The sequence below is a fragment of the Aspergillus brasiliensis genome (assembly GCF_001889945.1).
Source record: "Aspergillus brasiliensis CBS 101740 unplaced genomic scaffold ASPBRscaffold_9, whole genome shotgun sequence".
NCBI lineage: Eukaryota > Fungi > Ascomycota > Eurotiomycetes > Eurotiales > Aspergillaceae > Aspergillus > Aspergillus brasiliensis.
Window position 1 is genome coordinate 347,473 of NW_027137450.1, and position 12,380 is coordinate 359,852.

The 12,380-nt window shown below is 51.6% G+C and overlaps 5 protein-coding genes across 5 annotated transcripts; 2 read left to right on the forward strand and 3 right to left on the reverse strand.

Moving 5' to 3' along the window:
- Positions 1-1,285: 1,285 nt before the first annotated feature.
- Positions 1,286-2,170, reverse strand: ASPBRDRAFT_197607 (uncharacterized protein; the record flags this gene model as incomplete). The annotated part of the gene is made up of 1 exon (XM_067621120.1): positions 1,286-2,170. One exon carries the CDS (start codon positions 2,168-2,170, stop codon positions 1,286-1,288), a length of 885 nt encoding a protein of 294 aa, XP_067477139.1.
- A 289-nt stretch (positions 2,171-2,459) lies between these two features.
- On the reverse strand, positions 2,460-4,067 carry ASPBRDRAFT_56665 (UbiD family decarboxylase; the record flags this gene model as incomplete). Its single annotated transcript, XM_067627605.1, has 1 exon — positions 2,460-4,067. One exon carries the CDS (start codon positions 4,065-4,067, stop codon positions 2,460-2,462), a length of 1,608 nt encoding a protein of 535 aa, XP_067477140.1.
- Positions 4,068-4,563: 496 nt separating this feature from the next.
- Positions 4,564-5,301, forward strand: ASPBRDRAFT_129492 (UbiX family flavin prenyltransferase; the record flags this gene model as incomplete). The annotated part of the gene is made up of 1 exon (XM_067618143.1): positions 4,564-5,301. One exon carries the CDS (start codon positions 4,564-4,566, stop codon positions 5,299-5,301), a length of 738 nt encoding a protein of 245 aa, XP_067477141.1.
- A 2,499-nt stretch (positions 5,302-7,800) lies between these two features.
- On the reverse strand, positions 7,801-10,208 carry ASPBRDRAFT_181359 (uncharacterized protein). The gene is made up of 3 exons (XM_067619946.1): positions 9,981-10,208; positions 9,562-9,934; positions 7,801-9,516 (listed from the first exon to the last, which is right to left on the reverse strand). Exons 1-3 carry the CDS (start codon positions 10,084-10,086, stop codon positions 7,974-7,976), a joined length of 2,022 nt encoding a protein of 673 aa, XP_067477142.1. The 5' UTR covers positions 10,087-10,208; the 3' UTR covers positions 7,801-7,973.
- An 849-nt stretch (positions 10,209-11,057) lies between these two features.
- Positions 11,058-11,984, forward strand: ASPBRDRAFT_130108 (uncharacterized protein; the record flags this gene model as incomplete). The annotated part of the gene is made up of 2 exons (XM_067618200.1): positions 11,058-11,385; positions 11,449-11,984. The coding sequence occupies 2 exons, from the start codon at positions 11,058-11,060 to the stop codon at positions 11,982-11,984; spliced, it is 864 nt and encodes a 287-aa protein (XP_067477143.1).
- Between the last annotated feature and the right edge of the window lie 396 nt (positions 11,985-12,380).

Consider the following 12,380-nt stretch of genomic DNA (forward strand, 5'->3'; position numbering starts at 1 on the left):
GTTGGATGTCTCTCTCCAATTGCCACTCGATGGTCTAGCCGGGTCTTGTTCTGTAGGCTACACTCCTCGCGTCGGAATGCCATGTCGTCGTGCAGCGCGGAGACCTAGCCCATGGTCCATAGGCGGGTGGGCAATTGTCGAGGCGGATGCTGCCGTGCCCCATGCATGACGACCAATTGCGATGCAGAAGGTAATCTCATCCCATGCCAAGCTGCACCGCGAACATATCGGCCTTTGGATTGATCCTGCCAGAGTCAGCAACCGTCGTTCAGAGAGCATCTTGTAACTAGACCTTTGTACTTATCATTAACCAATCGGTCAAGAATAATTCAAAACAGGTATGCGCATGTATATCGCAATGGTCATAATTTGGAACCCCCACGACATCTCCTATGTGAGTTGCAATAGCCCGTGAGCTACCGGATAACCAAACCCGGTTACCCGGCAGAAAAGCGCGTGCATTGGTGTTGAAGTAGACTTCCGTATGGGCGCGCTAGATAATCTTTGCCACTGCACGAGCTGAGACTTAAAGCATGATCCCATTGTGCTGTTTCAGGGAGGCATATCCCCCTCTCTTTCAGTGCAGCATCATCATCCATACATAACCGGGCCCCTCTGTACCTTTATGATAGCCTGTATTCTTTGCGAACATAGTCTTCCAGGTCGACTTTCTCAAGTGTTGCTATGAGACGTATAATCTCCTGGTACCCTGAGCCTGGTGTAAACACGACTGAGACTTCCTGAGAGGGGTCAAACAAAAGTCCCATCGTTCTGTCTGATTATACGCCCCTGTCTGAATCAATCCACTTTGTCGTACCCTCGGCCAAATCCGGAGTATAGTATTTCTGCGCCCACGGTTACTCGTTCCCACCATTAATACACGGGCGTATAATGTGTTGTGAGTGGCGCGACTCATGGCGTCGTGATTCGGTCGCCGGGGTACGCAGAGTTCATGTATCGGGGATTGATCATGAGACGCAAGGCCGTATCGATTTCCGAAGGCATGTTGGTGTCAAAGTGACAAGTATCGAAATTGCATTTCCTAATGGTGCATCTGTCTTCCCCCAAAGGGGTCATTCTCAGAATCGAGTCTCGAGATATACCAAACGCGAGGCAGTTGAAGTCGTCAAAGCGGGGATGCGGCTGGCAGGCGCCAAGTCACCCAGGAGGTAACACGATGCTTGATTGGTGGATTTACTGACTCTTCAGATTCTTCAGGCTGACTAGTTCTATCCTTGTTCGATCTCTAATTCTATGGTCACACCCATCCCATCATTAAAATCCATCAGAGCCTACTTCTCTCCCCTACAGATATCTTCCCTCCCTCCCAAGCCCGCTCCACTGCATCCCAATACCGTCTCTCATCTCCCATAACCAACCCACAATGCTTTCCATCCTCAAAGCTCACCCCCGTAACAGCATATCCCCTGCGACTTGCCTCGATCATATGCCCCTCCACATCTTGCCAGGGGATCATCTCATCAGTTCGAGAATACAGATACAGCCTACGCGCCTCGCCAAAAAGTTCTGGATCATTCAAATCCGCACGATAGTCATCTATGGACCTCATCGCTCCAATACCCTGCAGCGCATACCCCACTTTAGTGGTGGAATAAAGCACGGCGGTTCCAATCGCACGACCAGGCTGCGCAGTCGGGAGAGCCGTCGCGCCAGCCGCGTACAGTCTCTCGAAGGATGAGTCGCCAGGGCAGCAGTCAAAGACGATCAGCTTCAATGCTGATTTGAAGTCTGCTGGTTCAGCCGAGGTTGATGCGGATTTCATTGCCCGCGCGAGCTGGGTGACAGTGTTACAGCCCCCATTAGAGAATACATGGAGCAGGATCTTGGCTTCAGGGGTAGACTGCAATGTCCTGATTATTGTGTCCCTGGCTGGAGTAAGATTCGCATCGATGGAGTGCAGTGATCGAGCGACATAGTCGCGGAAAGACGTGTTGATGAGGAGAATGGATGTGCGCGGGTAGCGTTGGCGGTAGCCGCTGGCGTATTTGGCCACGCGACGGGGGGTTGCGCCGCCGTACCAGGGACAGAGGATGATGAGAGATGGATGGGCGTCTGCTCTATCAGGTATTGGTGTGTCGTTCAGATCTGGCTCGTAGAAGTAGATGTTCTGCCCGATTGAACGAAAGTCTGGAATGAACGGAGCAGACATTGTGATGATGCGTCGGAGAGTGTGGGGATGGCAGGTTTTGCTGGGGATTTTATGGGTCAGCAGCAGCTTTGGGGAATACGATGTGGGTAAGCGCTAGTTTAACATCCAATAGCTGGTTGTTATAGCCCCCGAGTCAGTTCATCTGGCGCATGATGTTGTCAATTTCCTATAGTGTAGACTTAGTTGAAGATGGTTGGGTTTTGTACCTGACGGCTGCCAACGAATTCCACGGATTCTTCCCGATGATCATCATCAACTGATTGAGTTAAACTCTGCTCAGATCAATACATCACTTCTTCTCAAACAGCTCTCCCCATCTACCCAAAACCTGCTGCTTTAACTCCTCCGAATACAACCCCTCAAAACTTCCCGGCACCCACGGTCTCTTGCCCTCAAACTCCGACGGCAGCAACAAATTGACCACACTCTTCCCCCCCTTCCCCGGATTCGGCACTTCCCTTCTACTCGCCCTGGTCATGTATGGAATCATAGGCAGCCCATCCGCCTCCTCAAACAGCAACTCATCCGCCCCAGGCCGATACCTCGTGGCCAGCGCCCACACAAACTGCCCAATATCCGTAACATCAACATCATCTCCCACCACAAACACCTTAGGAGCCTCCCACCCCGCATGAGTCCCAAAGACCACCTCCCCAACCCTCCTCAACAACTCCTCCTTCTTCATCCCCATCCTCCCCAGCCTCTCCACATCCACACTAACCACCACCCAACAACACTGCGCCTCATACGGCATCCACGCCATCTTCACCGGCAACTCCGCCTCCCTGAGTGCATCCAAGATCTCCGCCGATATCGCCGCCCCCCACACAGTGTGCGTCTCGTCCGGCGCTAGCCCCGCCACACAGATCGGCACCACCGGATCCCGCCGATACGTCACACAATCCACTTCGATTCTCGGCTCAGGGACTGCCTGGTCCTGGAACATGTACCCGTGGTACTCGCCCATCGGGCCCTCGCCGACTGTCTCGGTCGTGCTGATACGGCCTTCAAGCACCATTTCCGCGTTGGCGGGGACATATAGGTCATTCGTTTCGCATTTCACCACGTCCAGTGGCTCGCCGCACAGGGCACCGATGTATCCATCCTCTGATACGAATGCCGGAAGAGGCATCCCTCCCACGAAAGCAGCAGCAGGAGGTCCACCCAGTACCAATGCCCAGGGCGTATCTTTCGCACCCTGGTCAGCCCACATCTGATGTACCTGGGCGATGTGCTGGCCCGGCATGATCGGTGCGACCAGGGTGCGGGGTGTGTTTGCGACGTGCATCCCACGGGAGATGGACCACGATGTCCATGCCTTATCGGGGGATTGGAGGATATGGAATCCGTATGTGGCGAGGTACTTGCCCCCGTCAAGCGGGTGAAGCCGCGGGATGGGCCACTTGGTCATGTCGATCTGGGAGCCGTGGAGGATGTTCTCTTTGCATGGGGCAGCGGATGCTGGGACCGGCCTGGGAGGAAGTGGGGTGGAGTGTTTGGCTGCAATGAGCTTCTCCAGAATATCGAGTGGGGTGGCAGTGGGGGGCAGGCCGAGTTGCAGGGCTAATCGACCGAACCGGGTGGCGGGGTCCGCACGGAGGCCGACGGGGGCACCAAGGATCTTAAACAGACCGGTTTGGGGGTCTGTGTTGGTGACATTGTGGAAGAAGGGAGCGGGGGAACTTGTTTCGTATACGCGACGAGTAAGAGCAGCGACTTCAAGGTCCGGGGAAGTGGGCTGGGTGATGTCGATGAGGTCGTCTTGAGCGCGGAGGGCGGACAGCAGCGAGCGGAAGTTGAGGGCGGGAGAGTCGTTGGATTTGCGGGGAGCAGTGGAGAGGGCCCGCGAGGGATGAAGAGAGGGAGTGCGTCTGCCTGGTCTGATGATTCGGAGCATTGTGATGGATGTCTTGCAGTGGTTGGCATGAAGTGGTGGGTTCCAACAGAATATATCTACGGCATACAGCGACTGCAAATAGTCGGATACTCGGCATTATCATCACATACAGATGAACGCAAGGGGACATCTCATGATGTTGGAGATGGATTGGAGATTCTATACACAGTTGCGTCAACATGACAGGGAAGGGCACATTAGATAATGAACATCTGCAGAGAGCTCTCGAAGGGGGTTTAGTCTCTGCATGCAAACAGGGAATGGACTCCGATAGCCAGTTAGGCTATCGATCTAGCAGTTGACTACTGACGTATAGTGCCATGCCATCTGCCCTAAGTTGTCGGGTCTCCGTTTCCCCAAATTGGAGAAGTATACGCATGCGATATCACCATCACAAAGCACATATACATGTAAATCAATCCTATCCATCATTGACAATTACATTCCTCAAATGATGATCATTCAATTGTTCTCACCGAAGACACACACAATAACCATGAAACTCTGTCCCCGCCTATCCCTTCCTCCGCTCCCCCTACGCCTTCACTACCACCCCCTACGCACCTACACAACACAACCACCACAACCATCCCCCAACCCATCTCCCTCCCAGCATAACCTCCGCCACAACCGGCTAATCCTCGCCCTCACCGGCGCCACCGGCAGCATCTACGGCATCCGGACCCTCGAAACCCTGCACTCCCTCGGAATCCAAACGCACCTAATCCTCTCCAAATGGGCCATCCCAACCCTCCAATACGAAACCCCGCAATACACCATCCCCCACCTGACAAACCTAGCAACACACGCCCACTCCCCCCGCGACCTCTCCGCCCCAATAAGCAGCGGCAGCTACCCGTGCGACGGAATGATAATAGCCCCGTGTAGCATGAAGACCCTCGCAGCGATACGCATGGGCTACGGGGAGGATTTGATCTCGCGGGCAGCGGATGTCTGTATCAAAGAGGGGAGGAAGTTGGTGCTTATGGTGAGGGAGACGCCGTTGAGTGTGATTCATTTGGAGAATATGGTTGCGTTGGCGAGGTTGGGGGTGGTGATTTTTCCGCCCGTGCCGGCGTTTTATACCAGGCCGAAGGGGGTGGAGGATGTGGTGGGGCATAGTGTGGCGAGGATGTTGGATTGTTGTGGGGTTAGGGTTGATAGTAGTTATACTGATAGTGATGTTGGGGGGGTTATGATGGGGGAGGGGAGGTGGGTGGGGTGGAGGAAATGAGGGTTTTGTATGTAGGGAATGGATGATTGTTTGGGTATTTACAGCTGAGTAGTGGTGAAGTGGGGGATACCTCTTCTACTGTGATAAGTTTATGTGATGATATTAGATCTTATGTTTCAGTTAGTATTAGTATAGTCTCAACATGGCTTATTAAAGCCTGGGTATCCCGTGTAGTGGTAATAATAGACAACTCCAAGTTAGCTATCTCCCACACCAATATTATCTTTTGGTTCTTCTGGCATTATCCTTGATCTCCTCTGGAGCCATAGTCATCGTTTTGAAAAGTATATAACGACATGATTCCGTACATAGTCTTCTCGGTCTGGCATTTGGCAAATACTGGATGGAAATGTTCTTATAACTCTCACAGTTTTATGCAAGCACCATAATGACTTCTGTCTTGAAATCTCCCACAGCACCATCGCGTTTTTTTTTTCTTCGCGTCTTTCACTCTTCCACTAGCAGGTAAGTCTGTCGCGTGATTCACCTTCGTGTCTCTGAAACCATGATGGCAACAGTAGCATCGCTCGTAGTATACCGATATCGCTCGATAGGATTATAGAGCTTCAATAGGGTCCATAGACAGAAAAAACCGTGTTTCGCCAGATGGTACCCTAAATAGTGGGTGAGGAACAAACACCGAAAAAAGCAGATTATTTTATCTGCTCGAATATTTCCAGATGGCAACATCATGTCATTGATGTCAGAACAACCCAGGCACATCGTGGATGGCCTCGAAGATCAATATACAAAGCGTCAGAGGTGGTCGATACCACGAACGGCGAAGGTCCAGATGTAGAGGCGATGATATCCGATCCAAGGGGAACTCTACATCGATTGATGATGTATCTTGCCTGTGAAAAATGTATATAGAGAGTTCACACCGGCATGTCATCGATGAACTCCTGAGTCTGGTTTCTGTTGCATAACACCATCGTTCTCTCAAACACCAAATCCACCTTCAGTGTCGTCAGAGACAGACGCAACATCGGCGGTATCCACGGTAGTTTATCCCCACCGTCTCAATTTCTCTCAAACACGAGAACCAGCTTCAGTGTTGTCAAAAACAGACACAACATCGGCGGTATCCACGATAGCATATTCCCACAGTTGCATCACGCATATTCATCGTTAAAGACAGACAAAATATCAGCAGAATCCATGATAGCTCAGTCCCACCATTGTATCACGCCTATTTGTCATCAAAGACAGACACACATCGGCGGTATCCACGGTAGCTTATCCCCACTATTATATAACGCCTATTGTCGTCAAAGGCAGAAACAAAATCAGCAGGATCCATAATAGCTCTTCCCACCGTCGCATCACGCCTATTTGCAACGACGACCCACACAGGTGACTTGATGAGAAGGACAGTCAACACATGCAATGACCACGCAAACGCAAGAGGCGTTCATCATATTGCTTTTCATCACCGCAGGAGGCCCACTTGACTCCGACTCGACTCTCCGACAAAGACACCACTGGTAGCCCAGCAAACACACATTAAGGCTTGAACATACCGGCGTTCACAACAGCGTCATGTGGAACAAGAAAGTCCTACTAAGCCTTGAGAGTAACAATATTCACGGACCGTTAGTAGAAGTTTCACCTGGGTATACACAGTGAGGCAAAGCGATGTTGCCTGTCTGTGGTTGTCACGAACGGTTTGTGCGAATGAGCAGTCTGAGAAACATGTTCGTCTCAGACGATGATTGCGTGGGTGTAAGCAGCAATATATATAGCATGGCGTTGGTAGTGTTGCGAGATCTATTACCCGCCAGCAGTATTGCTGAGGGTGTTGACCTCCTAGAGCAACAGAGCTGATCCACACATAATAGACCCAAATTGGAATGTTTCGGTTGTTTCCTTAGGTCCGGTGTGTCAGCTCACTCCTCTGATGGGACGTAGCGGTAGACGTTATATGTCTACTTAGCCCGGTATATAGAACATCTTTCACCATGTTTGGAATGGTAATGATGGTCACGGTGATGACAAAGATCTTTTCAAAGAAGGAGAGCAGTGTCTGCCACTCCGTGTGTGTATATAGGAACGCAAAGGCTACCCTGGGTGTCCACTGCCTGACGGACGGAAAGAATGGTTCGGCAGGCACGTCGAGTAATGATATTGTTCGGCGGAAGACATCACAACTCTGAGTATGGGAGATAGAAGAGGCACAAATGACAGTGTCTTTTCCTCATCTTCGTGTGATCTGGTAAGACGACAATATCTCATCTGCCAACCAAGCCCCACAGGTATCTTTGCAAGCATCACAATGCTGCTCGAGAGCTGCTTGGTGACCTGGTCCTCACCATCACTGCCGTGTATATAGAAACAAAAGAAATTGAGCTGCTCCTTAACCATTCATATAGCAAGGAGTTCGTCCTTTAAGACAGCGCCCTCATATAGTCGTTTATATCCATTTCCTGCGTAGCAGGGATGCCCCCCTTCCCTTTGAATCGGGAGGGTTGGATGGGGAGAGAAAGAGAAATTGAGAGGGGTGCTCAAGCGCCTTTATATAGATTTGATGACTCTGAATTAACTGGAACAAGTCTTGTATTTCCAAGGGAATACCCAAGAGTTCGAGACCGTCTCTGAGTGAAAGACCTCCAGTAACCATCCTGACCTACATGGAATTCTCCTCGTCATCCTGAAGCCATGAATCTCCCCCATCACACGTAGTAATCTAACGGCAGATTCAACGCAGTACACTGCTTCACCTCATCAAAGGCTGCCTGATACGGAGGCCACTGCATCCGTCTCAAACTATAGTCTCCCCCCTGCAACGGCCGCCACGCACCGGTTTCCTCCACAGCGCGACTGGTATTGACATAGCCTCTTGCTTTCAACAGCTCGGAATCTGGCGTCGGATTCCCAGTCCGAATGAAACTGGCCCAAGAATCCAGTACGTACTGCTCGAAAGGCAACTCGAACTCGTCCCTGAATGGCTGATTCAATCGTCGCAGATTTCCAAACACATAATACAAATCCCCGGAATGGCACTTCCAGTACTCCAGATCTGGGTCACCATACGGATGCGCTGCTGTTGGTGGTGCATAACACACTCGACCGTTATACACCTGGCCCTCGAGTTCATAGGACCGGTTGAACTCATAGAAGTATACCTCAGGGAATATGCCATTGACGACTCCTGCATAGGCCGTCGCTTCATCAATGCATCGGAACATACCATCAGTTGCTACGCGGGCGGACGTGTTGAACACGTCCAGCGTGGCATTGGGACCTGTGGCTAAGGGGAAGAGGCCGCTCGCAAGAACGGATGCGGGCAGGTCATTCTCCGTCAAGAAGGTGTCTATACTCTCGCTGGCGTTGGGGTAGTCGATGAACTGCGCGCCGTCATCGCGCATGATACCCATCATTATAGGTACACGCGATGCTTCTGTGGAGCGGCTGAGATCGAGCTCAGGGCTGGTAAGATACGTCCCGTCAATGACGAGGTATCGCGCTGTGGTCGACAGATCGGCAATGGCACTGGCGGTATAGTTCCTGAGACAGTCCACAGGAGATGTTGCAGCAGTGCAATTTGCCTCTTCCAGAATGGCATTGCCAGCTGCCTCCATCTCCTCGTCAATGGTATAGTACCGGGAGTAGGTAGTGCCATACGCAAGACCACCAAGGTTGCTTTGCATGATGGCGCGGCTGAACTTCCCCTTGGCTTTAGACGATGCCAGCAATGCTCGCACGGAAGCTGCTCCAGCAGACTGACCGAAGATAGTGATCTGGTCTGGGTCTCCGCCAAAAGCTTCAATGTTCTGGCGGACCCAATCGAGGGCCGCGATCTGATCAGCAAGGCCAAAGTTGCCGTTGGTCTTGCCGTCATTCAGAGCAAGAAAGCCCAGTGTTCCGAGCCGGTAACTGATCCCAACCACCACGACATCGCCTCTAGAGGCAAGGTTCCCTCCGTCGTAGTAGGCGTCGTTTGGGCTTCCTCCAGTAAAGGCGCCTCCATGGATCCAAAATGCTACGGGTCTCAATTTCTTCTTCTCTGCTGGCTGACGAGGGAGGTAAGGCGTCCAGATGTTCAGAATGAGACAGTTCTCTTCGTTACCTTTGGCATCACGCTGACATACCGATCCATACTTCAAAGCAGATATGTTGCCTCCACTGCCTGTATATGGCTCTGGATACGTCCACCGTTCCTGTTCAGTAGCGAAGCGAAGACCGATAAACCGGAATATAACATGATCACGATACCTACCCTGTGAGCAAATGTTTAGTTGGCGGGAAAGAGAATCCTACCCTGTCAGATACTCATTATTCGCCTGGACTGTGATTTGATACTGGCTGCTTGTGTTCTGGTAGTCTTCGGTCGAATAGGGAGCACTTTGTGTGCAAAGCACAGGGTATCGATGACTGCCGCCTGCCGTCGAAATAGTCCCTTCCAGATCAATAGTCCTACCTGTGCCGTTGACTGGCGATATCCAGAAACGCTGATTGCCTTTGTAATCTCCTCGGTATGAGAGATATTCAAGATCGGCTTTGATGCCCGCGGGTGTCGACGGGGCACTGCCCCAAAGCGACTCTCCGAGTGCAGCGCAAGCCTCGGCTGCTTCTCTGAGAGCCTTGTCATCCACAATTATAACGCTTGTATTCGTCAGTGGGCTGTCCACCTCTGTTCGGGTTAGACAAATTGTGGCCTCGCTATTTGGCTATCTCACCTAGTAGATCATTGTGCAGCAGAATAAAGATGTCAGACCCAAGAGATCCAGGTCCCACAGCAGCAAGAATTGGAGTCACGAGGAGGGAAAGAAGAAACGCCCGCATGTTGATTATCCTGATCGGAATATAAGAACTAGACCTATTCTCTCCCTCTTATGTGCCAAGCATCAGACAAAATGGGCTTGCTATCCCCGAGGTGACCGTGCTCAGGCCGGAGCTACTTGATTGTATTGGTGGACTATTTTTGCATTTAGCTGGACAGGCCTTCCCCGCACTGGAGGATGCAGCCATCTCTGATCTGTCTTGCATGACTCGGTTCAACAACAGCCCGAATATATAGAAAGCCGGCTTTAATGGTCTTGTACCTTCGAGGCTGAACTTTCACGGTACTACACAACGAAGAATTCGGTATCCCGCCATGGTTTACACATCAGACAGAGGTGAAGGAAGCCTGGAAGTTCGCTCGGCAGGACAGCAGTCCTTAAGATGGTGTTGTTATTAGTTACTCGTCAGAATTTTATCGTTCACAATCACAGGCGCCAAGAGGTGAACCTTAAATCAGGAAATAGTAGAGCTGACTTCGCCATCGACACCGCCTTAGGCTGATTTGTTTCGCATAATATTATTGCTTATTTGCGATGTTTTGAAGCTCGCCATCATACTCCTCTAATCTTGTGACACATGATAGTCAGTGTGTACTATGAAAGCTCCTACAGGTCTTATGCAACGCCAACAGCGGTGGTTTTCACTCAGAGGGTCCAATATAGAGTAGTGCGTATGGTAGAAAGCGTGGTCACGTCTTGGCACTACATGATCGAGATCATTTTGGCTGAGTTGATCACGAGTTTTTATTAGTCAGCTGATCATCTTCAAAGTTTGAACGCTTCGTGTGCATATGCCTCCAAGACCATTCGAGTCGATCCCCTAGTCTTGCGTTGAGCTTGGCTGGTTAGGCCAATATATCTTTTACTCTCTCGGCACTAGTCTCAGCAGTGGTGAGGGAATATTCAACTGCCGCATTCGCCATATTCCCCCGGCTGAATACGGGCACACGCGGTCCGCAAAAGTCTATCGGAATGGGGAACGACTTCGTGTTTATCAATGTCAAAGAGCCGAAAGATGCCCTCCAACTCGCCAAGGAGCCTGAGATCCGCTCCCACCTGGCGCGCCGTCAATGGCAGCAAATAGACCGTCGCCGATCTGCCTCAAGGAGAGGGAATCCGCTGTCCTTATGCCTCGGAGCGGACTGTCCTGCGCCCCCGTTAGCAGTAGTGGAAGCGCCATCCGGGCGTGGGCCGCTCCCGCCCCTGACCATCCCACCGCCGTTGGGGGGACTGCGAGTCGATCCTTTCCGATCATATCCCATCGCATGGAGGCCATACGTGCCCCTGCTCGTGGACCACTGTAAGTAAACCCACTCAGCAACAGCCCGCAGTTAAGCAAGTCATCGCTGACGCCACCGCCAAGATCTCGTGAATATGGCCGTTGACATCCCTGAGCTCGATCAGCCCGGAAATCGCGGTCTCCTACGACAGAGCTGGTTCCCCCTGGTGATGACAGAGCCGGCTCTATTTCTCGTCATTATGTTGCTCTCCGCATCGCACTACGCCTCGGTGCAGACCAATTCGATGGATCATCGATTGAACCTGCTCAATCTCCGATGGGAGGCCGTTCGGGCCATTAATAACTTGCTGGTGGGCCAACCGTCAGATGCCATTAGTGATGCGCTTCTGGGCGCAATCGCCAAAATGGCCAGCTACGAGGCCATGTTCGGAAGTATGGACACTTATCGCGTCCATATGGAGGGTCTCTCGCGGGCAGTCGCCCTCCGTGGGGGACTCGCCTCCCTCGGCCTGAACGGGTTGCTCCGACGGATTGTGGTCTGGATTGACCGCAATGCCGCTTTTCTACACGGTACGATGCTCCATTTCCCTGGAGCCACCTTTGCTTCGGACCAACCACTACCTGACCCGAACCCAGGACATTTCCTTGGAGCTTCGTAACGGGAAAAGTTTTACTGTGGCTGCTGAACCAATGGGACAATTGACATGGGGGCACGTAGTTCTTTGTCTCATTGAGTTTTAGTATCTGGTGATGACAAAAAGTTCCCCCAATAAGCAGTGGAAGCAGATATGTGATGCAACCCTGCAGCGTCTCCGGATGCAGCCGTCGATCGGGTTCCCGTCATGGACCAATATGAGTTGTGGATCGGACATCATGTGGGTACCGATATCCCAATTGGGATAACACATACTAAAGTGGTCCACCCCATGAACCAGTCAATCTTAGAGTCATCTGGACTCAGATCTGTGACGGTCTGGCAAGCTGAACGCTCATGTCTACTTTATAAGGACGCTCCATCACCCCGAAGATCAAGGTCCTACAGATTTCTTCTCTTT

What these genes read in the sequence shown, in the direction of transcription:
- ASPBRDRAFT_181359 (XM_067619946.1), bottom strand. Translation starts at nt 10,086, where the DNA reads ATGCGGGCGTTTCTTCTTTCCCTCCTCGTGACTCCAATTCTTGCTGCT. An exon ending in GCTGCACAATGATCTACTAG is followed by an intron (nt 9,935 to 9,980) that starts GTGAGATAGCCA and finishes TAACCCGAACAG; the next exon opens with AGGTGGACAGCCCACTGACG. An exon ending in AATAATGAGTATCTGACAGG is followed by an intron (nt 9,517 to 9,561) that starts GTAGGATTCTCT and finishes CTCACAGGGTAG; the next exon opens with GTATCGTGATCATGTTATAT.